Source organism: Bidens hawaiensis, unplaced genomic scaffold, assembly GCF_021521415.1.
Source record: "Bidens hawaiensis isolate Kalapana, Puna unplaced genomic scaffold, B.hawaiensis_p1.1 tig00022701_1, whole genome shotgun sequence".
NCBI lineage: Eukaryota > Viridiplantae > Streptophyta > Magnoliopsida > Asterales > Asteraceae > Bidens > Bidens hawaiensis.
The window spans coordinates 10,433-36,463 of NW_027493551.1; the positions used below are offsets into that span (position 1 = coordinate 10,433).

The window sequence follows — 26,031 nt, forward strand, 5'->3', positions numbered from 1 at the left end:
GGGTATACCTAGAACCGGGATTCGGGTATTATCAGGTTTAGATCGGGTTCGGGTTTCGACATTGAAAGTCATACCCTATCCGTACCCTACGTGTAGGGTCGGGTTCGGGTTCGGGTATTAAAAACCCGGGTTTTAGAAAAACCGGTTCCGGGTTTTTTTTTCAGGTCCGGTTCCAGGTTCGGGTTTTTTGTGCACCTCTAAACCCGACCATCATTAGTCTTCTAACCAAAAGCCCAATAGCCTAAGACTACAAACCCAACATAGATATGGCACCAAGAGTAATATTAGTTCTATCACTCCATAATTTATTCATTTACTCAAGCATGAAAAACTCTACTAGAGTAAGGATAAATTTTAACTTAAGTGCTTTTAGCATTTGAAAGAATAAAGATTTATAATGAAGCTCATGACCTTCTCCATTTATTAAAGTACTCTTAACAATGAAAACCGTTCAATATTACTATAATATACGTAAACAGATTGAATTAGATTTGATAATTCATTTTTTTTCTTCTTATAATTTGGGAATTTAATTTCACAAAATAATCTAATTAAATATAGAGACAGGTAAGCAAACAACAAACAATTATAGTTGTTTACATTGTTTTCAATAGTTAAATTTTCAGAAGATATATAAGTGACACTAGATTAGATCTCTTGTACTACAAGGGGGTAATAAACAAAAACAACTAAATACATAGTTACATAATATTTAAATAATAACAAAGATTTTCGATTAAATATCAACTATCATAAAATTAGAGACAAATACATTATACATAAATACATAGTTACCTATAACATATTTATTTCTTTTGCCATACTTCAATTTAAGCTGTAAAATTACGACAAAAATTCCACGTTTAGCGTTATCACGTTTCTTGTAAGACGAAGACCTAGTGTTTGTTCTTTTAGACATATCCTGTTATCAGTATTAAGTAATACATGACAAACAAAAATAATACAAGTTAATGATCAATTATATGAATGCTTAAAATATGTTATGTTATTTGAGTAATGAATGATATGTATTTTAGAAAGTGAAATTCATTTTATAAATTTATATGTACTCAATAAACATCAAACAAAGATCATTTGGTATTCATGGTTTAAATCGTATAAAACAATAAACTTTGAAATCAATTAACATCCCAAATAAATATATCCCAATTAAGACAAAGATGAACATTTTGAGAAATTTTACTACTATTAGGATCGCATGCATGTAGATGCATATGATGAAAAAAATAAACCAAAATCATGTTAGTTATACCGGTAAAATAATAGCTGACAAAAAGAAAAAAAACACCAAACTAATAGCAACTATAAGAATGTTTGAATTATCAAAAATCGATATGCAATATATACACAATTAAAAGACGTATACTTACTGAAATGTCGAACACTCGAATGTGGGGCTAGTCGTATGATTGATGATGCAAACTAGGAATATTGCAAGTAGTTTTTTTTTACTTGCAATAAAAGTAGAAGTAGGTGAGGTTGAGAACTAACAGTCTAATATGAAGTATAGTGGCGTATGAGTAGTTGGAAACAATATATAGGGTATATATCGTTGAGTAAATAATTCAATTAAATTTATATTAGTAAGAGAAATAAAAAGAAAAAAAATGTGTGTCCATTTATGTTCATGTTTAATATTCTATTAACAACGATGATTACTTTTATTACTGTCTTTTTAATAATGATAATTACTTTTGTTATCTCTTATATTGTTATATCGAGATTTTAAAAGAATACGCGTAAATTTGCCACATAGGATTAATGATAATTACTATGATAATGATAATTACTTTTAAATGACAGATGATAATGTAAGGGATTATAAATTTGCCACATAGGATTAAGAGGAGCAAGAAAAAACTATGTGACATTAGGAGTTTTCTTTATTATATAAGTAAGATAATATAAGATTCGTACTTTTGTATTAAACTAATTAACCATAAATACATTTGTATTTAAGTTTTGTTTAAAAGTCAAGGTAATTTTTTTATTAATTTATTTAAATTCACTTAAAATAAAAATTAATCATTTTTACCATTTAAAAAATTTCAATGCCGAAGGAATATGACATAATCATCTTACTAGTTACCACTCTATCGCTAATGTGTCGGTTATTATTCTGTCTCTATTTAATCGGCTAGTGAAATAGTCACGGCAATAGGCCAATAGTTGCTTTCCACTGGCCGTATTTCATCATTGAATAGTTAATATTTCGGTAATTCCTTGCTAATATTGCTGACACTTTGTCAAAAATCACGTTACCTGACCTGTTATTTGATGAATTACCGTTGGTTATTGTCACATATAGCGACGGTTTATCTGTCAATGAAAGTCAATCATTTCGTAGTATATGTCGCAAATAGTCACGTGATGTAAACTATTCATTCAATGTCTTCTTTTATATGTTAAAATTGATATAAATTTACTTTTGATTTGTATTGTGACAAAAACATATCAAATCTCTGGTTTTGTGCCATACTCGTAGTTTTCCATTTCACAACTAGCTCGTTGGTGTTTCACAGGTGAACATAATTCGAATGCCATACCAGATACAACTCTTTGAAACATACCAAAAACGTGTCGCTGCTATAATCGGAACTAGGAAAACAGAAAAGCTCGTTAACGAGGCACTCGTTTTGATCACATGTGGAGGCAACGATTTTGTGAACAACTATTTTTTGGTGCGAAACTCTTTACGGTCGTTTCAATATAAGCTCCCCGCCTATGTCCAGTTACTCACCACCGAGTATGAAAAGATTTTAATGGTAATAACTCCTTACACCATAGTTCTAAATTTTTATCTTACAAAATTATAGATTTCAAAGATTAAATATCATATATATGCAGAGACTTTATAATTTGGGAGCACGGAAAGTACTTGTGACTGCCACCGGACCATTAGGCTGTGCACCATCGGTAATAGCATTGCGTACTCGAAAAGGAGAATGTGTAACGGAGTTGCAATATGCCTCATACCTATTCAATCCACATGTGTCAGCGATGATCGGCTTGTTGAACAAGAAATTGGGTAGTCATGTTTTTACTTTCGTCGACGCGCATCATATATTCGAAGATTTCATCTCCAAGCCAAAAGCCTTTGGTAATTTCTATTTCTTTTGATTTTATAAAAATATATACAATTCATCAAGAGGATGTGTGCAGGTTTTGAGGTGACTAACACAGCATGTTGCGGACAAGGGCCATATAATGGGCTCGGCCTTTGCAAGGCGTGGTCAAGCTTGTGTTCTGATAGAAACAAGTATGTGTATTGGGATGGCTACCACCCGACTGAGAAGGCGAATCGGCTTGTGGTGCAAGAAATATTCAACGGCACCAAGTATATGAAACCCATGAACCTAAGTACCATTTTGTCAGTGAAAGCGTAGTTGTTACATTTCTTGCCATCTTATAGTACTTTCACAAATGCATGTGTAGGGTTGGTTACATGTGTTGTTTGATAAAGCAAATAAATATGTCAAAAATATTCTGAAGGTTTTTGATGCTTTTCATGTCGTATAAATATGGGTTATGATACGAGCCAGGCATCACTCGGACCAGCCCAAACCCTAGAAGACGAGGGAAAAGGCCACAAATCCACTCGGGTTAATTAAAAAGCTAGAGTACAAAATGACTTTTTAATTAAGTTGAATACTTATTTACTTTCTAACAAAGTAATTATCATTTAGTTAGTTTTCTTATTAATTTTGTTTTTCTATTTTAATGCAATTATTTTTCCTATAACCATAGTTTGAGAGATAAAATTAAAAAAGTGTCATCTACTCAACGGGATCCTATCAATTTAGTGCTTTCAACAGTCAGTTTATACTGACCATACCAGCCCTATACTTACAGTATTTAAAAAACTTGATCAATTACTCTCCCAAAATACCTCTGCCGCCACACAACACATCATTGCGCAACAGACAGTTGCCGACTAAACTAACACCAACTTTAAGCCGTCAACGCCACATGCAACAACAACTCGAACTCTCCACCCAACTATTTAATCGCCTAAGCCTTGGCCTAGAGCAAGACAATAACAAACATCAACAACCCCTCCCCCTGTCGCACCCCAACCTAACGGCGGAACATTCCAGGGCGCGACATAATTTGTATCATTGCTCAAGGAAATTAAAATAAATATAAAGTGCCGATATCAAATTTATTTCTTCAAATAAGTGTACATGATAGTTTCACAACAAAATAACTTAGAACAATTACATCATACTAAACAAATAATAGTTCTTTATTTTTATAAAACCTATACTCTAGCTATGTCTTGTATCTTCAATCATCCCAAATATCTACATGCGATATGCGTAAATGTAGATATATTTTTGGTCAACACAATGTTAAGAAAGTAATCACAATTTGAGATATATATATATATATATATATATATATATATATATATATATAGGGGATGGTTCATGCGAGAAGTAAGATTATAGTGAGAAGTGCGAGAAGTAAATCTCAACCATTGATTACACAAATCAATGGTTTAAGATACAAGATGACATTTTTGTAAATAGTTTGAATACTTGGAAACATCTTTTATGCTTAAAAGGGCAAAAATGTCAATTATGTGTAGGCTTACAATAAGTAACGTCTGCTATCCCTCGTTTCACTCCCAAACTCCAAACTGCTCAACATAACGCATAGCGCGAAATCAGACTTTGCTAATGAAATTGATACACAAATCGATGATTTTAAACCACGATGATTTTGTTTGTTTGAATATAATAAGCAATCATGCCTCACTGCTTTGTTATGGGAGTGTTTTGAAGAAGAATTGGGGGGTTTCAATCTACTACGATGACCGAACCTTACACAATAGAGCCAAGGTATGTATAAAAAATTGTGGTACTTTTCAAAGTGCCGTACACATAATAATTTTTTCAACAAATGGTGGTGTTGGTTTGAATCTAAGTGCTCTACACTTCGAATATAATTGGTTGTAACTCGTCTTAAAATTGGGGGTTTTGGAACACCACTGCGTAGGATTACAATAGTTTTTGTATTTTGTTGTTTTCGTTAAACATATATTTATAATTTTAAGCAAATAAAGTGAATGTTCTGACATTAGGTTAATGTGTTGCTCAACAAAGATTGAATATATGTAATTGTGTTGTGTAGTTAGTAATATGTTATAGATGATAACTATTTGCGAAAAGGCAGTAACTATGCAGTTGTGTAGGGATTATTATTTGTTGTGTAGGATAGTAACTGTGCAACTGTGTAGGGGATCATTATTTGTTGTGTAAGATAGTGTAGGGTTCATTGTTTGTTGTGTAAGGTAGGGGGGTGTTGATGCGTGACCTAGGAGTGTATGGTGTTCCACATCAAAATCCCCCCTCCCCTAAACGGTTGCCATTTGTCCATTTAATTAAATAATAATTTTCTTTTTACCCAACCGGCGACAAATCTATGTCCCCCCCACCCCATATCGCCGAGGGTAAAGTCGCCCAAAAAAAACTCTCACATGTCGACCCATTACGCATAGATTGTTAGGAACAAAGCGGCGATGCGGAAGCGAAACAACACAAACGATATAAACACGGGGTACAGAAAATAATAAACGACACAAATATTTTAACGTGGTTCGGCCCTAGTGAGGGGCCTGCATCCACGGGCTACAACTAGGGTTTCTCTTTATTAGCTCAGAACCAAATATTACAATTACATGACATGATTATATATAGAGATGGACCTAGGGTTTCTACCTTGGTGACCAAGAAAACTAGATGGACCCTTCATTAACTTAATAACCGGCCCACAATTATCTTCTAACCAAAAGCAAATAACCTAGGACTTCAAACCCAACAATCTCTCGATTGAAGGTCTTGCGATAAACTCCAGCCCACCATTCAAGTAAATTGTCAACCTAGTTATCCAGTAACTCGAGTAATCTTCAATAACAGAAATATGCCAAGCCTCCAGTTCCAATAACAAGCTAAAACTTCAACAACAGAAAGTCTCCAAGCATTCAGTTCCCTAGGATCAAGCTAAGATTTCAACCAATCCACATAGTTTCCGCGAACCTTGCATCAGTTTCCCGAAAGGCCCATTGAAACTCCCAAGGGCTTCAATCCGGTCATAACAGACCTAGTCATGACAAAACCTGCCAATGACTCATCCTCAATCTCAACCGGCTCCCACTGATTCACATTATCAGCTCTAACGACTTCCAGAGGATATAACACTCTCCAAAAAACTACAAGCACACATGATAGATTTTATCATTCGGAATCCCGACCTTAAAACTTAAAGTCACATTGTAACTGTGCCGGAACACCACCCGCATTCCCACTATTTCAAAATCCCCGTCCAGATTTGAACCTCCGAATATGCTCGAGCTGACATCCTTGTGGCTCTAGGATTCATGCTTGTAAAATGAATTCACTTAGCTCTACCTGATTCAGCGAGCCAAGATTTTACTACTCGAAAGTTGTTTCACTCCTTCCAATAAACATGTACCTTCCCAAAGTCTTCAATCATAAGATTCATCAATATTTCACTATAGTGGGTAACATGAAATGAAATATACTAGAATCTTGAACCAAAGAGTTTTCACTGCCTTTCACGAGTTCCAATGCATCACCTCCGGCGCATTCTCAGAAGCAGAATTTCCTATCTTTGGACACCAACTCGTAAGAATGTCCACATCTCCATGCAGCCCCACCAAATTAACTATGATAAGCTCCCATCGTCCATGTTATCCCAACCAATGCCAAACCAACACTCCAAGATATGAATCCCCAATAGTACTTCCCCGACACAAGATCCGAGTCACCTCAAATGTTGTACCACTGATCACCATCGAACAAGATAAAACTTCACATTTTCAAACGAACAAGAAGTAACAATCACATTTCCAGACCAACTAACGGGCAAACAGTTATAACATCAGTAGACCTTTCATGAAAAGCTAGCAGTGCAACAGGTTCTATGACCGGGCCCACGATCAGTTAACGCAGACCATAACCGAAAGGTCATCCAAAAAAGAAATAGCTCACATGACTTGCCAGTGAGCTCATTTTTTCACTTATGTTATCACCATCACACACAGCATGAATATTATAGACACAGATAAATCATCACACATGCTAGACAAAGCCCCATCATGTTATAGACCGTGGTCTCCATGATACTGAAAGCATCATTCCTCATCAAACAATAGTAATCACATCCTTGCTTTCAATTCCAAAGCATTCCAACCCCACCGGTTCCATTTTCACATGTTTATCCCACATCAGTACCACATCCAAGTTCTCTTGACAAACCAACCAACCGAAATCTAAATCGTCGAACACTCCGATCACAACCATCTCGTCTCCAGTTATAACAATAACAAACAAGAAACATAGATCGAAGACAGTGGCTGACACAATAATGGCGCAAGCCTGAACTTGACGGCTGTTCTACTGAGCACCATCAAAATAACCGATCTGTTCATCCGATAACCGATAACTCAAAAACTGTAAAATAACCCATAAACAGTTACCTCTGACTTATGCTCTGCATGCAAATCTGACCTAAAGAAATTGTTAATCACAAAACAAGGTTCCTCAAAACAGGATTGATTCGAACTTGAATACAAAACCTTAACCTTTAACCCGGTCTCAAGGTGATGACTGAATATCAAAGGTGTGGCGACACGTCCACAACATCCAAACACTTATCGACAACAACTTCAATCTAACCAAAAAGAATTATGGCTTCAAGAGTAGCTTTGCTACCCTTCTATCATAACAAACCAAAATATAAGAAAAAATAAAAATTCCCATTTACTTTAAATGGCACACACCCCACTAAAATAAAAATAAAAAGTGACCTGCTTCACCAAAAAACAAAATAAATGTTACATTCTTGCACACAATCCAAGAGAGAAAAACTTCACCCTTAATTTTTTTATTCCTTTGATGCAATAACAACCATCATCACAAAGGATAAACTTTTGTTCTTTTGGTATTCGAACGATCTGATGCTGGCGTTTCTCAAGGGTTTCGACCAAACCCTAACCTACCAAAATTTGGTCTTTAAAAAAAGAGAACGAGATAAACACTTCTGCGAATTGTCTAAGTGCAAACCATATGTAACAACGAGCCAAAGCTCTGATACCATTTGTTAGAAACAGAGCGGCGATGCAGAAGCGAAACAACACACAAACTAGCACAAACGATATAAACACGTGGTACAGAAAATAATAAACGACATAAGAATTTTAACGTGGTTCGGCCCCAGTGAGGGGCCTACATCCACGGGCTACGACTAGAGTTTCTCATTATTAGCTCAGAACCAAGGATTACAATTACATGACATGATTATATATAAAGATGGACCTAGGATTTTTATCTTGGTGATTAAGAAAACTAAATGAACCCTTAATTAACTTAATAACCCGACTAGAGGTGCACAAATCGGGTATTATGAAAAACCGGGTTCGGGTATGGAACCGGGTTCAGGTATGATCGGGTATTGAAAAATCGGGTATTAACAATAATCGGGTCGGGTTCGGGTCGGGTATTGGCTTGAAAAACCATACCCTGTGTACCGGGTTCGGGTAGGGTATTGAACTGGGTCTTTAATACCCGGGTATTTGAAGACCCTATTTTCGGATATTGAAAAAAACCCGTTTTATGGGTTTTGAATACCCTATTTTCCGGGTATTAAAAAAACTCATTTTCTACAGTTTTCTTCTATTAACGGGTCTGCTTCAATTTTTTATCCTAACTCCATTTTTTTGCATACAAACTTCAAAGTTCATTCAAACATACATAAACAACTAAACAATGATACAAAAAACATATATTTTATGTGTTTTCAGTTATTGTTTGATATATCAAAAGGTGTTGCTCTAAACAAGTATTTATATCATATACGTGCTTCAAAAAAGATCCGTTGGAGAACGACAATAGATCTATGGACAGCCGCACAAAAACACGTGCACAAACACTAATATCCTAGCATGCAAAAAATCCGGTTCAGGTATGCAAAAAACCCGAGTTTTGGGTATAGTTTAAACCGGGTTTCGGGTATACCTAGAACCGGGTTTCGGGTATTATCAGGTTTAGATCGGGTTCGGGTTTCGACATTGAAAGTCATACCCTATCCGTACCCTACGTGTAGGGTCGGGTTCGGGTTCGGGTATTAAAAACCCGGGTTTTAGAAAAACCGGTTCCGGGTTATTTTTTCAGGTCCGGTTCCAGGTTCGGGTTTTTTGTGCACCTCTAAACCCGACCATCATTAGTCTTCTAACCAAAAGCCCAATAGCCTAAGACTACAAACCCAACATAGATATGGCACCAAGAGTAATATTAGTTCTATCACTCCATAATTTATTCATTTACTCAAGCATGAAAAACTCTACTAGAGTAAGGATAAATTTTAACTTAAGTGCTTTTAGCATTTGAAATAATAAAGATTTATAATGAAGCTCATGACCTTCTCCATTTATTAAAGTACTCTTAACAATGAAAACCGTTCAATATTACTATAATATACGTAAACAGATTGAATTAGATTTGATAATTCATTTTTTTTCTTCTTATAATTTGGGAATTTAATTTCACAAAATAATCTAATTAAATATAGAGACAGGTAAGCAAACAACAAACAATTATAGTTGTTTACATTGTTTTCAATAGTTAAATTTTCAGAAGATATATAAGTGACACTAGATTAGATCTCTTGTACTACAAGGGGGTAATAAACAAAAACAACTAAATACATAGTTACATAATATTTAAATAATAACAAAGATTTTCGATTAAATATCAACTATCATAAAATTAGAGACAAATACATTATACATAAATACATAGTTACCTATAACATATTTATTTCTTTTGCCATACTTCAATTTAAGCTGTAAAATTACGACAAAAATTCCACGTTTAGCGTTATCACGTTTCTTGTAAGACGAAGACCTAGTGTTTGTTCTTTTAGACATATCCTGTTATCAGTATTAAGTAATACATGACAAACAAAAATAATACAAGTTAATGATCAATTATATGAATGCTTAAAATATGTTATGTTATTTGAGTAATGAATGATATGTATTTTAGAAAGTGAAATTCATTTTATAAATTTATATGTACTCAATAAACATCAAACAAAGATCATTTGGTATTCATGGTTTAAATCGTATAAAACAATAAACTTTGAAATCAATTAACATCCCAAATAAATATATCCCAATTAAGACAAAGATGAACATTTTGAGAAATTTTACTACTATTAGGATCGCATGCATGTAGATGCATATGATGAAAAAAATAAACCAAAATCATGTTAGTTATACCGGTAAAATAATAGCTGACAAAAAGAAAAAAAACACCAAACTAATAGCAACTATAAGAATGTTTGAATTATCAAAAATCGATATGCAATATATACACAATTAAAAGACGTATACTTACTGAAATGTCGAACACTCGAATGTGGGGCTAGTCGTATGATTGATGATGCAAACTAGGAATATTGCAAGTAGTTTTTTTTTACTTGCAATAAAAGTAGAAGTAGGTGAGGTTGAGAACTAACAGTCTAATATGAAGTATAGTGGCGTATGAGTAGTTGGAAACAATATATAGGGTATATATCGTTGAGTAAATAATTCAATTAAATTTATATTAGTAAGAGAAATAAAAAGAAAAAAAATGTGTGTCCATTTATGTTCATGTTTAATATTCTATTAACAACGATGATTACTTTTATTACTGTCTTTTTAATAATGATAATTACTTTTGTTATCTCTTATATTGTTATATCGAGATTTTAAAAGAATACGCGTAAATTTGCCACATAGGATTAATGATAATTACTATGATAATGATAATTACTTTTAAATGACAGATGATAATGTAAGGGATTATAAATTTGCCACATAGGATTAAGAGGAGCAAGAAAAAACTATGTGACATTAGGAGTTTTCTTTATTATATAAGTAAGATAATATAAGATTCGTACTTTTGTATTAAACTAATTAACCATAAATACATTTGTATTTAAGTTTTGTTTAAAAGTCAAGGTAATTTTTTTATTAATTTATTTAAATTCACTTAAAATAAAAATTAATCATTTTTACCATTTAAAAAATTTCAATGCCGAAGGAATATGACATAATCATCTTACTAGTTACCACTCTATCGCTAATGTGTCGGTTATTATTCTGTCTCTATTTAATCGGCTAGTGAAATAGTCACGGCAATAGGCCAATAGTTGCTTTCCACTGGCCGTATTTCATCATTGAATAGTTAATATTTCGGTAATTCCTTGCTAATATTGCTGACACTTTGTCAAAAATCACGTTACCTGACCTGTTATTTGATGAATTACCGTTGGTTATTGTCACATATAGCGACGGTTTATCTGTCAATGAAAGTCAATCATTTCGTAGTATATGTCGCAAATAGTCACGTGATGTAAACTATTCATTCAATGTCTTCTTTTATATGTTAAAATTGATATAAATTTACTTTTGATTTGTATTGTGACAAAAACATATCAAATCTCTGGTTTTGTGCCATACTCGTAGTTTTCCATTTCACAACTAGCTCGTTGGTGTTTCACAGGTGAACATAATTCGAATGCCATACCAGATACAACTCTTTGAAACATACCAAAAACGTGTCGCTGCTATAATCGGAACTAGGAAAACAGAAAAGCTCGTTAACGAGGCACTCGTTTTGATCACATGTGGAGGCAACGATTTTGTGAACAACTATTTTTTGGTGCGAAACTCTTTACGGTCGTTTCAATATAAGCTCCCCGCCTATGTCCAGTTACTCACCACCGAGTATGAAAAGATTTTAATGGTAATAACTCCTTACACCATAGTTCTAAATTTTTATCTTACAAAATTATAGATTTCAAAGATTAAATATCATATATATGCAGAGACTTTATAATTTGGGAGCACGGAAAGTACTTGTGACTGCCACCGGACCATTAGGCTGTGCACCATCGGTAATAGCATTGCGTACTCGAAAAGGAGAATGTGTAACGGAGTTGCAATATGCCTCATACCTATTCAATCCACGGGTGTCAGCGATGATCGGCTTGTTGAACAAGAAATTGGGTAGTCATGTTTTTACTTTCGTCGACGCGCATCATATATTCGAAGATTTCATCTCCAAGCCAAAAGCCTTTGGTAATTTCTATTTCTTTTGATTTTATAAAAATATATACAATTCATCAAGAGGATGTGTGCAGGTTTTGAGGTGACTAACACAGCATGTTGCGGACAAGGGCCATATAATGGGCTCGGCCTTTGCAAGGCGTGGTCAAGCTTGTGTTCTGATAGAAACAAGTATGTGTATTGGGATGGCTACCACCCGACTGAGAAGGCGAATCGGCTTGTGGTGCAAGAAATATTCAACGGCACCAAGTATATGAAACCCATGAACCTAAGTACCATTTTGTCAGTGAAAGCGTAGTTGTTACATTTCTTGCCATCTTATAGTACTTTCACAAATGCATGTGTAGGGTTGGTTACATGTGTTGTTTGATAAAGCAAATAAATATGTCAAAAATATTCTGAAGGTTTTTGATGCTTTTCATGTCGTATAAATATGGGTTATGATACGAGCCAGGCATCACTCGGACCAGCCCAAACCCTAGAAGACGAGGGAAAAGGCCACAAATCCACTCGGGTTAATTAAAAAGCTAGAGTACAAAATGACTTTTTAATTAAGTTGAATACTTATTTACTTTCTAACAAAGTAATTATCATTTAGTTAGTTTTCTTATTAATTTTGTTTTTCTATTTTAATGCAATTATTTTTCCTATAACCATAGTTTGAGAGATAAAATTAAAAAAGTGTCATCTACTCAACGGGATCCTATCAATTTAGTGCTTTCAACAGTCAGTTTATACTGACCATACCAGCCCTATACTTACAGTATTTGAAAAACTTGATCAATTACTCTCCCAAAATACCTCTGCCGCCACACAACACATCATTGCGCAACAGACAGTTGCCGACTAAACTAACACCAACTTTAAGCCGTCAACGCCACATGCAACAACAACTCGAACTCTCCACCCAACTATTTAATCGCCTAAGCCTTGGCCTAGAGCAAGACAATAACAAACATTAACAACCCCTCCCCCTGTCGCACCCCAACCTAACGGCGGAACATTCCAGGGCGCGACATAATTTGTATCATTGCTCAAGGAAATTAAAATAAATATAAAGTGCCGATATCAAATTTATTTCTTCAAATAAGTGTACATGATAGTTTCACAACAAAATAACTTAGAACAATTACATCATACTAAACAAATAATAGTTCTTTATTTTTATAAAACCTATACTCTAGCTATGTCTTGTATCTTCAATCATCCCAAATATCTACATGCAATATGCGTAAATGTAGATATATTTTTGGTCAACACAATGTTAAGAAAGTAATCACAATTTGAGATATATATATATATATATATATATATATATATATATATATATATATAGGGGATGGTTCATGCGAGAAGTAAGATTATAGTGAGAAGTGCGAGAAGTAAATCTCAACCATTGATTACACAAATCAATGGTTTAAGATACAAGATGACATTTTTGTAAATAGTTTGAATACTTGGAAACATCTTTTATGCTTAAAAGGGCAAAAATGTCAATTATGTGTAGGCTTACAATAAGTAACGTCTGCTATCCCTCGTTTCACTCCCAAACTCCAAACTGCTCAACATAACGCATAGCGCGAAATCAGACTTTGCTAATGAAATTGATACACAAATCGATGATTTTAAACCACGATGATTTTGTTTGTTTGAATATAATAAGCAATCATGCCTCACTGCTTTGTTATGGGAGTGTTTTGAAGAAGAATTGGGGGGTTTCAATCTACTACGATGACCGAACCTTACACAATAGAGCCAAGGTATGTATAAAAAATTGTGGTACTTTTCAAAGTGCCGTACACATAATAATTTTTTCAACAAATGGTGGTGTTGGTTTGAATCTAAGTGCCCTACACTTCGAATATAATTGGTTGTAACTCGTCTTAAAATTGGGGGTTTTGGAACACCACTGCGTAGGATTACAATAGTTTTTGTATTTTGTTGTTTTCGTTAAACATATATTTATAATTTTAAGCAAATAAAGTGAATGTTCTGACATTAGGTTAATGTGTTGCTCAACAAAGATTGAATATATGTAATTGTGTTGTGTAGTTAGTAATATGTTATAGATGATAACTATTTGCGAAAAGGCAGTAACTATGCAGTTGTGTAGGGATTATTATTTGTTGTGTAGGATAGTAACTGTGCAACTGTGTAGGGGATCATTATTTGTTGTGTAAGATAGTGTAGGGTTCATTGTTTGTTGTGTAAGGTAGTAACTATGCAGCTGTGTTGGGATCACTATTTGTTGTGTAAGGTAGTAACTATGCAGCTGTGTAGGGTTTATTATTTGTTGTGTAAGGTAGTAACTATGTGGCCGTGTATGGATCATTATTTGTTGTGTAAGATAGTAACTAGGCAACTATGTAGGGATTATTATTTGTGTGTAAGGTAGTAACTATGCGGTTGTGTATGAATTTTTATTTGTTGTGTAAGGTAGTAATTATGATACTGTGTAGGGACTTTTATTTGTTGTGTAAGGTAGTAACTATGCGACTCTGTAGGGATTTGTATTTGTTGTGTAGTAGGGATTTTTATTTGTTGTGTAAGGTAAGTTATTGACTGTGTAGGTATTGTTATTGACTGTGTAGGTAGTAGATATAAATTTGTGCATGAAACGTATATGTGATGTAGGATGTTATATTTGTTGTGAAGAATAAATATAGGTAGATGTGTATAAAGGATGTGATGTTTAAGTATATAAAGAAAAGATTTAGATATTTTTAGAGTGTGTGGTGCATTTATTTTTGGTACATAAAAAGTTATAATGTTATGTAAGTTAAATGGTAAGTTAATGAGCCTACTGTTATGCATATAATATTTTTCAATAATTTTTATAATGAGAAATGCACAATTGCATTTATTTTTGGTTTGTAAACTATTGTGTTAGATATATTTGTATATGTAAATTATCATGTAAATAGAAGTGCGGTGCATTTGATATTTTACAATGAGCGGTGCATTTCTTTTATATCTTGGAAAACCAAGTTTTTTACACATGTTTCTTCATGCAGGTACTTGAAAAAATGTGAAAGAGAGAAATGTTTTGGACAAGAAAATAGTAAGGAGGACAAAGCTTTACTCTCTTTTGGCACAAGATGAAACAGATTTCAAAACTGGGAACAAAACGGGAGTTTTATCGTCTCAATAGTTACTCGAATCATTTACTTGTTTTAGAAAATCTTTAAAGACGTAGAACTTGCCGCGATGGGCGGGGGTGGTTTACTAGTTTTAAATATTAGATCTCCTTATGTATGTTGCCATGTGATTATGTAGTTAGTTTTCACGTGTTTTTTTATATATATTTGTCAGTTTTTAAATAGAATGAGATACCTGTGAATGAGAGGCTTTGATGAAAAACAACGTTAAACAAACACTAAAAGGCGATGGCACAGGAATAACATTCACCGCATCTGATTAAGGCAATATACAATTTCGATGTAGTTTCTATGAATTGTTTATGGATTTGGGCTAAATACAATTTCGGTGAAGCTTCTATGAAGTGTTTTTTTTGTTTAATATGAAGGGTTAGCATTTGCTTCTAGTATATTTTTATTCTTGATTTATGTAGCTTGTGTAGGATTGCGGTTTATAATTAGCTTGCAGCATATTGTAGGTCCTAGTTGGTGTGTATAACCTAAACAAATTCTATGAATAAACTAAATAATAAAATTGATGTTATGACTATATAGAATTTGGCATAAGCGAATTCAATATAACTTGGTTTGGTTAATTATGTGTTTTGAATAAACAAAAAATCAAAATTGAAATCGTAATACGAATATTGAACAAAACAAATATAATGAAGTGATAAAAGCCGGATCTGGGATAATTCAAAAACGTTGAATTTGGTGATTCATATGAATTTGCCATTGTAAACATAATCTTAAATAAAAAAAATGGTGAAAAAGAATTAGTTTAAGTAATGATAAAATCATGAATTCTTTTGTAACTTGCAAATAATAATAATAATAATAATTTTTTGTAACTTGCAAAAGTAATAATTAGATACCATAATAACAAAGTTGGATAATTTACTAATATACCCATATGATTAAATAAAGTGAAAATAAAAAAGAAATTATTTGATTGGTTAAAGTCTCTTCTCGCACTTCTCTCTCTAAAAATATTTCTGAAATGAATCTAAACCTATATATATATATATATATATATATATATAAAACAATAAAATGACAATTCCTTGCGATATCATGCGTTACCTCAACTAGCATAACATAAACAAAATTCGTTTGACTATGATTCATCGAAAACAATCAATGGCTACTAAATAGTAAACATAAATAATGGTCGTTGGCCATGGTCCATAGAACACGATGTATGGCTACTAAGATGGTGTATAATCATACTATGATGATGAGTAGAGGTGCACAAATCGGGTTTTTTAAATACCCGGACTCGGGTATAAAACCGAATTCGGGTATGACCAGGTACGGGTATGATCGGGTATTGGTAATAATCAGGTCGGGTTCGGGTCGGGTATTGTCTCTAAAAACCATACCCTATGCATCGAGTCCGGGTCGGGTATAGAACAAGGTATTCTAAAACTAGGTATTTGAATACTCATTATCGGGTATTGAAAAAACCCTATTTGGTTTTCTCGGGTTTTTTTCCGGGTATTTTTCGGGTATAGATTGGATTTTTTTAATGTTTGCACTTTTTAGGGTATTTTTCGGGTATTTTTAAGGTATTTTTCGGGTATACACTGGGTATTCGAAATACCCAGTTTCGGGTATTGGAAAAACCGGTTCCGAATATGGAACCGGTTCAGGTTTTCGGGTAATACCGGGTACAAATCGGGTCCGGTCCGGGTTCGAGTTTTAGTGCGATAATGCATACCCTATCCGTACCCTGGGTAGGGTCGGGTACGGGTTCGGGTATTAAAAAACCGATTCTGGGTTTTTATTCCGGTTCCGGGTTCGGGTTTTTTGTGCACCTCTAATGATGAGGATGAGATATCAACCCACCATATACACTGTAAACACATAATCGAGTAGCATTTAACAACTAGTCAAGCAATATCACAATATGCGAATAAGGAAATTGAGTTTGGTAATTAATTGAGTGCATAAATAAACTTGGGTTTTGTGTACGCATAAAGTCCCCAAAACAAAAATAGAAAAAAATGGGAGAGTGATTACTCACCTAAGAGAGCTAGGCGAGTTAAATACGATGAGGATGTGAATTAAGCGGCCTGAGCCAACTCAGGGAAATAAACCTGAAATTCTCACATATTAGAATAAAATTAAAAACGAGCATTTAGCAACTGGAATTGCGTTAAAACTTCTTACGATTCTCAAGTTATGATAAAAACAAGATTTAAGCGAGCTGAAATGGATCAGAATCCGAACAGTGAATTCGGGGTCGAGTTCTGGTTCATCACATGCAAAATTTGATAACAAAACCAAAACTCTTCTGTAACGAAAGCTAATTTTAATCGGAAAATGGTGCAATCGAAAATCCCAAATTTTAATTACCTTATTAACCCTAACGAGCCAAAACGAAATTGAGTTATTAAATCTCCTCAATCAATGCTTTTGTTTAAAATACCAAAATGAACATATTTCATGTTCGACACTTACCCGGAAAGTGGTCAGAAATGGCATAACCGAAGAAGTCAAAGTCTTGGACTTTAGAAAAGTCAAATCATTAAGAACACAATCAATGAGCACTAGTAACACTAATTGAAGGTAAACTGCGTTGGGGTAACCATTTAGCATAAGCCAATGCTCATTTATATAGCCTCAATTGGTTTGGAGAAGACGAAATCATTATAATTGGGCATTAAATGAAAATCAAGCAAGTTTGGAAGAAAATCACCAAAAATCACGAAATTTATGCAATTATTGGAGGGAAGTTAGTGTTTAACGTTAAGAAACATGTTTAGGTTCATAACTGATGAAAATATGGTTAATTGGATCGATAATGGCATAAAAAGGAATATACCTGTGAGTTTTAGAAATTCCCGCCGACAACAAACTCCTCCGCGTCGCGCGAAGGACCAAGGCCTTGCTCTACGCCTCGCTAGGTGAACCTAATTTTTTTTTTCACATACTTGGTCCTTGATCTTTGGAATATATGAAATAAAAGGTGTGTTAGGGATTTAAGAAACAATTTTATAAAAACAAAATAAATGCTAGTAAATACTCGGAATAATAAACCCGGGTCGGGTATATAATATAAATACGAATTCGGAAAAACTGAAATGTTACAGCATTCCCTACTTTTAGAAATTTCGTTCCAAAATTAAAGAAAAACTACGATAAACGTTGTTCAAAGAAAATCTTAAAAGTTTATTTTAATAAAAATTTAATTAACATAACATAGAATTTTGTGTGACCTGAAATACGCAGAAAACAAAAATACGGCAAAGACACTTATATAGAGGATGTATTAGCGACGTATTCACCATGCCCTTAGCATACCACATTTGCATCGTTGTGCGAAACACCCTTGATTCTAAGTTATGACACACACTCGTACGTACTACGATTTTTATGTGAGGACTTCGATAATTACTTTCATCCTCGGATGGTCCACATGATCCGTCCCATTGTTTGGGTTATAAAAACAATAGCTATCAATTATTGAAAAATATGTCTTTCCGGAAGAAAAGTTAACCGTTGAACTTTAGTGAACTTAACAGATAATTAGAAAACCAATATTTTCATGTATATATGAATCATTAACAAAAATACAATTTCAAGTTTAAAGTGAAAAGGTTGTTGTTACAGAAGCCGACGAACAATCTTGAAAAAAAATAAATATGTGGAAATTTTAAGAATATATTGAGATAATTAAGTCATTGGGGGTAAACGATGTACGAAACTTTATGTCACACCCCAACCAAAGGCGGCGGAACATGCCGAGGTGTAAAGATTGCCCATAAGCGCATGACACTAATTAAAGCGACAATATTTAACAAACTCATTTCATTTCACAACATCGAAAATGTCACATAACAATATTCAAGAGATAGTCAATACAAAATATAACAAAATATAGCAAATCAAATATTGTTCATTTTTTTGCTAATAACTTAAAGGTCTTGACATTCGTTTTCTCCACAAGCATCGAATCAACCGAGATGCAAACCTGTAACATTTCATAAAATAAAGTTTGTCAACACAAAGGTTGGTGAGCAATTCATAAGTTTGAGCAACAAAAGTATATAGTAAGAAAAGCCACAAACTAGTATACAAAACAATAAATAAGAGCTATAAACTTGGATAAAATAGTTATCGCTAACAAGTTAGCGACACCCAACTATAAGGGGATGCCAAATAGTTTAGGATTTTATAATTATCGTTAATTGCATTACGTTAACGACACCTTGCCATGAGGGGTTGCCAAATGGTCTAGGATTTATAGTTCCACCATCTAAAAGTGATAAACACATAGGCAAATAAGCATAGAACACCAAATCGAGCAATTATTCAACTAAAGTATACAACAATGTTTGTGGTTTAAGACCCAAGTATAAAACATTTAGTTTAGATAAGATGAAATGTCACCCCCAAAACAAAAGATAGAAAACGGGGTATGAAATTACTCACGTTCAAGTAATAAACTTGAAAAGTTGGTAATTTGAAGATTTGCCGAAACGACGAGTTTAACGTATGAAGCCCAAATAAAAGAAAGTCTTGGATTTAGAAAAGTTGTCTTGAATCTCCTAAAATAAATAATTGTTGCAAAAAGTAAACAATTAAAGTTCAAGGTTTAAAATGTAACTATTTAAGAATTTATAACAATAACCCTTTAAAAATGTAAGTTTGCTCGAAACCAGGTTAAAGTATCTAACCTTAATATTTACTTAACCTATGTTAAGTAATAAGGTGAGAAAAATTCTAAATGCAAGTTACTTTGGGACAAAGATACTAAAACGGGTCTTTAACGAGTGTTCGGGTTGTTGGTTCGTGTCTTGATAATTGGTCAAACCCAAAGTCAACTTTCCAAAATAATTAATGTTATGAGATAACTCAATAAAACTTTATAAGACTTAACCAAGTATATAGATATATTGTTTTAGAACTAACAACGTACGTTAAGCGAGTATTCGCTTTTTTCGGTCCAAACTATGTTATGAGATCAAGTTGGATCCAACATTTCCAAGTACTTAAGAAAATAATTAAAATCATTTTGTAAACTATTTTTAGAGAAATATACAAGTCTTGATAGCTAAAAACACACTTATGTGTCTTAAGCGAGTAAAAATCGGATTGGTTTGTTTTCCATCTCACAATATGTTCCTTGATGGTTTCCACATGCCCAAATATCATAGATCTTGTATAATAATTTATAAATGAAAAATATTTAAGTTTTACAACTAAAAGTTAACAAGTATTTTAAGCAAAAGTTTCGGTTTGGTTTGGTTTGGTTTCCATCTCCCAATGAGTTCATAGATGGATTCCACATTCTTAATATCAAAGAACTTGTAAAAATGATTTTTGAAACTCGAATCTAAAATTAAACATGTTTAAACAACTATTTTAGCAAAACTAGTAAGAAAAAGTTCGGTTCACGGTTTGGACTATTTACGGTTAAACCGAGGTTAGTCTCTACAAACCCCACCATGAAACTTCATAAATATGACAAAAAACTAAAACGAGTAGAAGTTACTCATGGTTAGTATGTGCAAACAAGTTATGTGTGTGTGTGTATATCAAGAACACGAAGTCCTCCATGAAGCATTGCCTTACGAGGTCCGAAACTTAATCAACCGGAGTCAGAGAAGTAACTACCAAAGGTAACAAGGGGAGTGTATTATACATATGTTGTACCACCATATTCAAGTGTTAGTAATGTTAGATGAACAAGTTAGAATGAAAGACTATGGTTAGTTTGACTTGAGAAGTCAAACCTTCAAGAATACATAAAAAATAACAACCTTTAATCTATGGAGTTTTGAGAGAGAATATGGAGTAAGAGCAAGTGTAAAAATGAAGGAAATGGGGTAAGAGTCAAGGCTTCTTTACAAGATTCCTTTTATGTTTACATGCAAACAGGTTGGTTAAACAAACAAGCAAAGCACAAAACACAACAAAAAAACGAATATGTGCAGCAGGGGGATGTAGGCGCCGCGCGGCCTCCCCCTTGCCTCTGGTCGCGCGGTTTGGCGTGCCCAGGGGCGCGGGGGGGGGGGGGGGGGGTGGCCCAGCTCGTCTTGTTGTGGTTCGTTTCGCGTCAGGAAGTTTGTTTTTGATGCATTTTAGTCATTTTAAAGCCGTTTCGAATCCGTAAAAGAGGTTTTTCAAATTGAACAAATGGGAATGTTTTGGCAACATGAAAATCCAATATTTTATATATCATAAGTTTCGGTTTAAAAAACGGGCCGGTTTACAACATAAAACAATACAAATATGAATACAAACAAGACCAGAAATTGACGAATGTCACACTTTAGACGAATTGAGTTTGGATAGATGAGAAAATTATGACTTAATAAAATTGAGATAAAAAATAATTTTATAAATACGACTTCTATTAGTTAGCTATGATAAAAAAATATACAAAGCCCTAGTTTTAATAAGCAATAAATGCTTGTGGTAACCAATCATATCCCGCTAGGTTAAGAATAGGCTTAGGGTTGAGTAAAAGATGGATTGACGGTTTGAGCCATAGATGGGTTAAGTGAGGATCGCATGGCTTCACGACAAGGGGTAATGATATGGTCATAATGGCTGTAATTAGAGCATTGCCAGCATGGTATGGTAGTTGGATAACGAGACTTTTAGGTACTATACAAAGGGTACATTCTGGTGAACGGTTTCTTGTTGGGTTAAGTTTTAGGGTTATGGGTAGTGGTTTGAGTTGGTTAAGGCGTAGTTCTTCGTTTCTTGGTGAGAGTGGCGGAAAGTGAGATGGCAACAGAGAGAGTTTGGAGATCACAACTCAAGACGGAGTTTCAAATTCGCGTTGGCGGGCCGGATATGTATCTATTGTTGGTTGATAAGGAGTGTCCAAATGAGGGACTAGAAGGTTTAGATGGAATCGGTTATTGTAGGTGGTGAATTGTTATAAATGGTTGGGTTAACCGTTTGAGGATGATGAGTTGTTGGCATTGATAGATTAGATCTGGGTGAGTAGGTTCCGGATCACGGTGGATATTCCTTTGGCGATGCGGGCGGCCAAGCGATGATATCAGATGGTTGTGATGAAAAGACACCCCTTAGGACAAAAGGAGAAAAAACTTATAAGATGGAGGAAATTTTACGAAAATACATGGAATTGGCTGTTGCGATTGCGGTGACATTAATGGTTTAGAATTAGGTAACGAGGGCATATTACGGGGATAAAATGTGCAAGTTTTATGAAATGCGGGTAAGTTGTGAAACATATGAGATCGTTGGTAAACATGAAAATATATCACAAAATTAATCACCAAAATACTTATAACTGAGATTATGGGAAAACTTGAAAATTGAATAAATCATAAAATAAATCATCAGATTATATTTGAGGTTGTGATTGAAACATTAACTTAATATGGTGCTAAACAAAATTTAAAGAACTATGTTTTGTGAGAAGATTAAATAATTTATTATTAAAATAATTCAAAATTTGGCTTTTGCTTGTAAATTGGGTATTCATGAAAATAATATAAAATATAGGAAATTGAGACCTTCAAGTGTAAAAATAAATAATACAAAATAGGACCAGTTTGAAAATTGATACTTTCATGAGTAACAATGTCAAAATAAAGTTCCATTTGAAAATCGAGGCATTAAAATTCTAACATTAGAGAACTCATTAATGTAACTTGTGCGATTTCGAATTCCTTCATATAGAAGTTAGAAAATATAAAACAATTATGTGATCATATGAGAAATGAGCGAAATGAAATAATTCGTGAAACTTGAGGAGGTAGCTTGTAACATCAATGAAATTATCGCATTGAAATTGTGAACGGGATAGGTATTAAAATAAATGATAAATAATAATTGGAACATTAATGGAAACATGAAAGTTTACGTATTCGAATAAATTGCTAAAAGATTAAATTGGGAAGCGGATATTCTCGAATCACCAGTATAGTCATATTCCAAACAAATATTTAATATTAGATATCCCTGAATTACGAGGGATTTTCATATCTCTACGAAATTGTTATAAATTAGATGAAATAAATAAATTGAATTTTCCATGGTTTATCATAGAAGTTCAATCAAGTAAATTAATAAAGATTTAATTAAATATGAAAATGTATTGTAAAATATAATATAAAATAAAAACAAGGGGTTAGAAATGCATGAACAACCATGATTATTCCAACAAACTAGTGAAGTTATCATTAAAATTTATACATCGAAACATTCATAATTAACAAGAAACACCAAAAATAAAATAGAAATCGAGATAGGACGTTGAGATATCCACACATCACGATGGAATTTTAACTAAATATTGAGATTCGATAAAAGTGGATCTTTGAGATACCCACGAACCACCGTTTTCAACAAAATTCGTGAAAATGTCGCAAAATTAAATGGTAATTGAGTTATTCATGGATCACCATGAAAATTTATTTAAACAATGAAATTTAATTCGATAGTAAAAATGATGAAAGATTTAATTTAATAGTGGAAATTATATATATATATATATATATATATATATATATTAAATAGAGGATTTCATCCTCCTCACATACCTACTATTCATTTTACTATTTAATATTTTAATATTTTATGAATTATTATAACTACTAAATCACTAATCATAATTTCATAAATAAACATAATGATTTTTATTTTCTTTATTTTTTTCAACTTAACAAACTACATTTTTTAACAGAAAATTTTGGCAATTGTCGGCTTTACATGTTTTACTTGTCGGTTAAAAAATTTTCTTATTTTATATAGTCCGTCTTTACAATGACCGAAACTTTTTCATGATTTGAAATATCCCATCGACTCACGGTTTTATATCCGCGTTTCAATGGTTGATACCTCGCATTTATAATATTTTTATTGGCTTACTAATATATGTTTACGAATTTGTGTTGGTAACGCTAATAATAACCGAATTTGTATGGTTTCACAACTGTAATATACCGGTTTTTTTGGTTCTACATATGATAATATGTGGTATTTGGGCGTTAACATGTTTATTTCTTTTGTTTAGTTTCAATGTCGTAACTTGATACAGGCTGACTTCGCGTCGACTTGCAGCGAGTTTATGGTTTAACATTTTTAGTTATGTTTTTTTTGTTCGATTTAACGATCCCGCCGCGAAGCGCGGGGTCCTAAAAACTAGTTAAATTTAAATGATGGAAAATTCAATTTACGTAATTGAATAGTAGAATTCCAATAATGAAATTTTAACAATAAAGATTTATAAAAAAATGAGAATGGATTGCGAAAATTTAAATAAAATTTTAAATGAAAATAGAATAACTTTGAATTTTGAGGATAAGGTTACATAAAAAAAATTACAAATTCCAAATAAATTGTGATATGAATTTATTGAAATTTGAAGGTGAGTCGGATTTTAAGATTAAACTAAAATAGCTGGAAGATTTAAAACACTGTGACTTGTTTGAGAATTATATAATTTGAGGTTTTTGTTATACTCCGGATAATTCAAAAAATAAATGAAATCTATCATAAAAAACTATTGATTTTTATTCAAAAGTTAGAAACTCCACGAATTACCAAGACATTTTCTATACTAATAATTAAATGTGTTACTGGTTTTTAATACTCGCAACCTTTACTTATTGGTAGATAAAACTCTCAACAAACAATTTGTCTCTCACCACTCCCAACTTGTAACTTATTTTTTTCTGTTACTTCCGAACTTAATGGACCATAACACTGTTAACGTTTTTGCTGACGTGACATGTTTTAATGATGTGGCATTCATATGTGGCATTTCTGACATGACATTAAAAAAATACTAAATAAATAAATTAGGCCCAACCAATAAACCATCAACTTCGTCTTCATCCCTTTTCACTCACAAAACCTTAACCCACCACCCACCCCACTACCACCCTAATTTATGATATCATCGACCTTGTTGATTAAATCCCGAAATTGAAGTGAGTTCGTAGAAGCGGAAAAAACCCCCAAATTAAAGCGAGTTCAACGGTAAAATGGTTGTGATATGAGGAAATAAACGAGTTGCCATGGAAATCGTGGTCGTGGGTAGTGCATAGCAAGAGGTTTTTGGAAGTGAGTCGTCATGGATATCGAGGTCAGATGCGTGGAAACCGATGAATCATCCTCGATTTCGTGGTCACATCCATAGAAACTGACTGATCGCTCGTGATAGAGGTGGGTGGTGGTGGTTGTGGAGGTGGTTGCAGGTTGGGTGGTGGTGGTGGTAGGAGGTTAGGGTTTTATGTGGAAGGAGGAAGTAGGCGATGGTGGTGGTAATTAGAGGTTATGGTTGTATGGAGAAGATGTTGAAGTGGAGGAATGGACCCACAACTTTCTTTAAAAAAATGTCACATTAGTTTATACATGCCACGTCAACAAAAAAAAAACTAACAGAGTTAGAGTTCGTTAAGTTCGGGAGTGACAGAAGAAAATAAGTTACAAGTTGAGGGAGGTAGGAGAGAAATTGTTGGTTGGGAGTGTATTTACAAATGAGTTAAAGTTGAGAGTATTAAAAACCAATAACCCTAATTAAATAAAAACATTGAATAAATTTAGTTTTGCTGAGTTGGGCCTCCCATGAGTGTTCCATGACATTTTAAATGGCCCAACTAATTAATGAATCATCGAGATAAGAGAGTTGAACCGCCCATGAGTGTCCCATGACATTTTAATTGGTTCAACTAAATAAAAAATCAATCAGAATCATAATGGGTAGTTGGATCATCTTGTGTATCACCACGGTTAGTG

At 33.5% G+C, this 26,031-nt stretch overlaps 1 protein-coding gene, 1 long non-coding RNA gene and 1 pseudogene across 2 annotated transcripts; all 3 read left to right on the plus strand.

Annotated features, from left to right (window-relative positions):
* Positions 1–2,543: 2,543 nt before the first annotated feature.
* On the plus strand, positions 2,544–3,407 carry LOC143566149 (GDSL esterase/lipase At5g33370 pseudogene; annotated as a pseudogene).
* Positions 3,408–3,542: 135 nt separating this feature from the next.
* On the plus strand, positions 3,543–12,461 carry LOC143566150 (GDSL esterase/lipase At5g33370-like). The gene is made up of 4 exons (XM_077052920.1): positions 3,543–3,623; positions 11,598–11,840; positions 11,923–12,175; positions 12,238–12,461. The coding sequence occupies exons 1-4, from the start codon at positions 3,543–3,545 to the stop codon at positions 12,459–12,461; spliced, it is 801 nt and encodes a 266-aa protein (XP_076909035.1).
* A 13,000-nt stretch (positions 12,462–25,461) lies between these two features.
* Positions 25,462–25,640, plus strand: LOC143566148 (uncharacterized). The gene is made up of 2 exons (XR_013141184.1): positions 25,462–25,553; positions 25,584–25,640. It is a non-coding gene; the product is annotated as an uncharacterized LOC143566148 (long non-coding RNA).
* The last annotated feature ends 391 nt before the right edge of the window (positions 25,641–26,031 follow it).

Bases quoted from the DNA above. Each gene is read 5' to 3' on its own strand.
- LOC143566150 (XM_077052920.1), top strand. From the start codon at position 3,543: ATGGGTTATGATACGAGCCAGGCATCACTCGGACCAGCCCAAACCCTA. The intron at 3,624-11,597 runs GTTAATTAAAAA...GGTGTTTCACAG, and splicing joins AAGGCCACAAATCCACTCGG to GTGAACATAATTCGAATGCC. The intron at 12,176-12,237 runs GTAATTTCTATT...GGATGTGTGCAG, and splicing joins CTCCAAGCCAAAAGCCTTTG to GTTTTGAGGTGACTAACACA.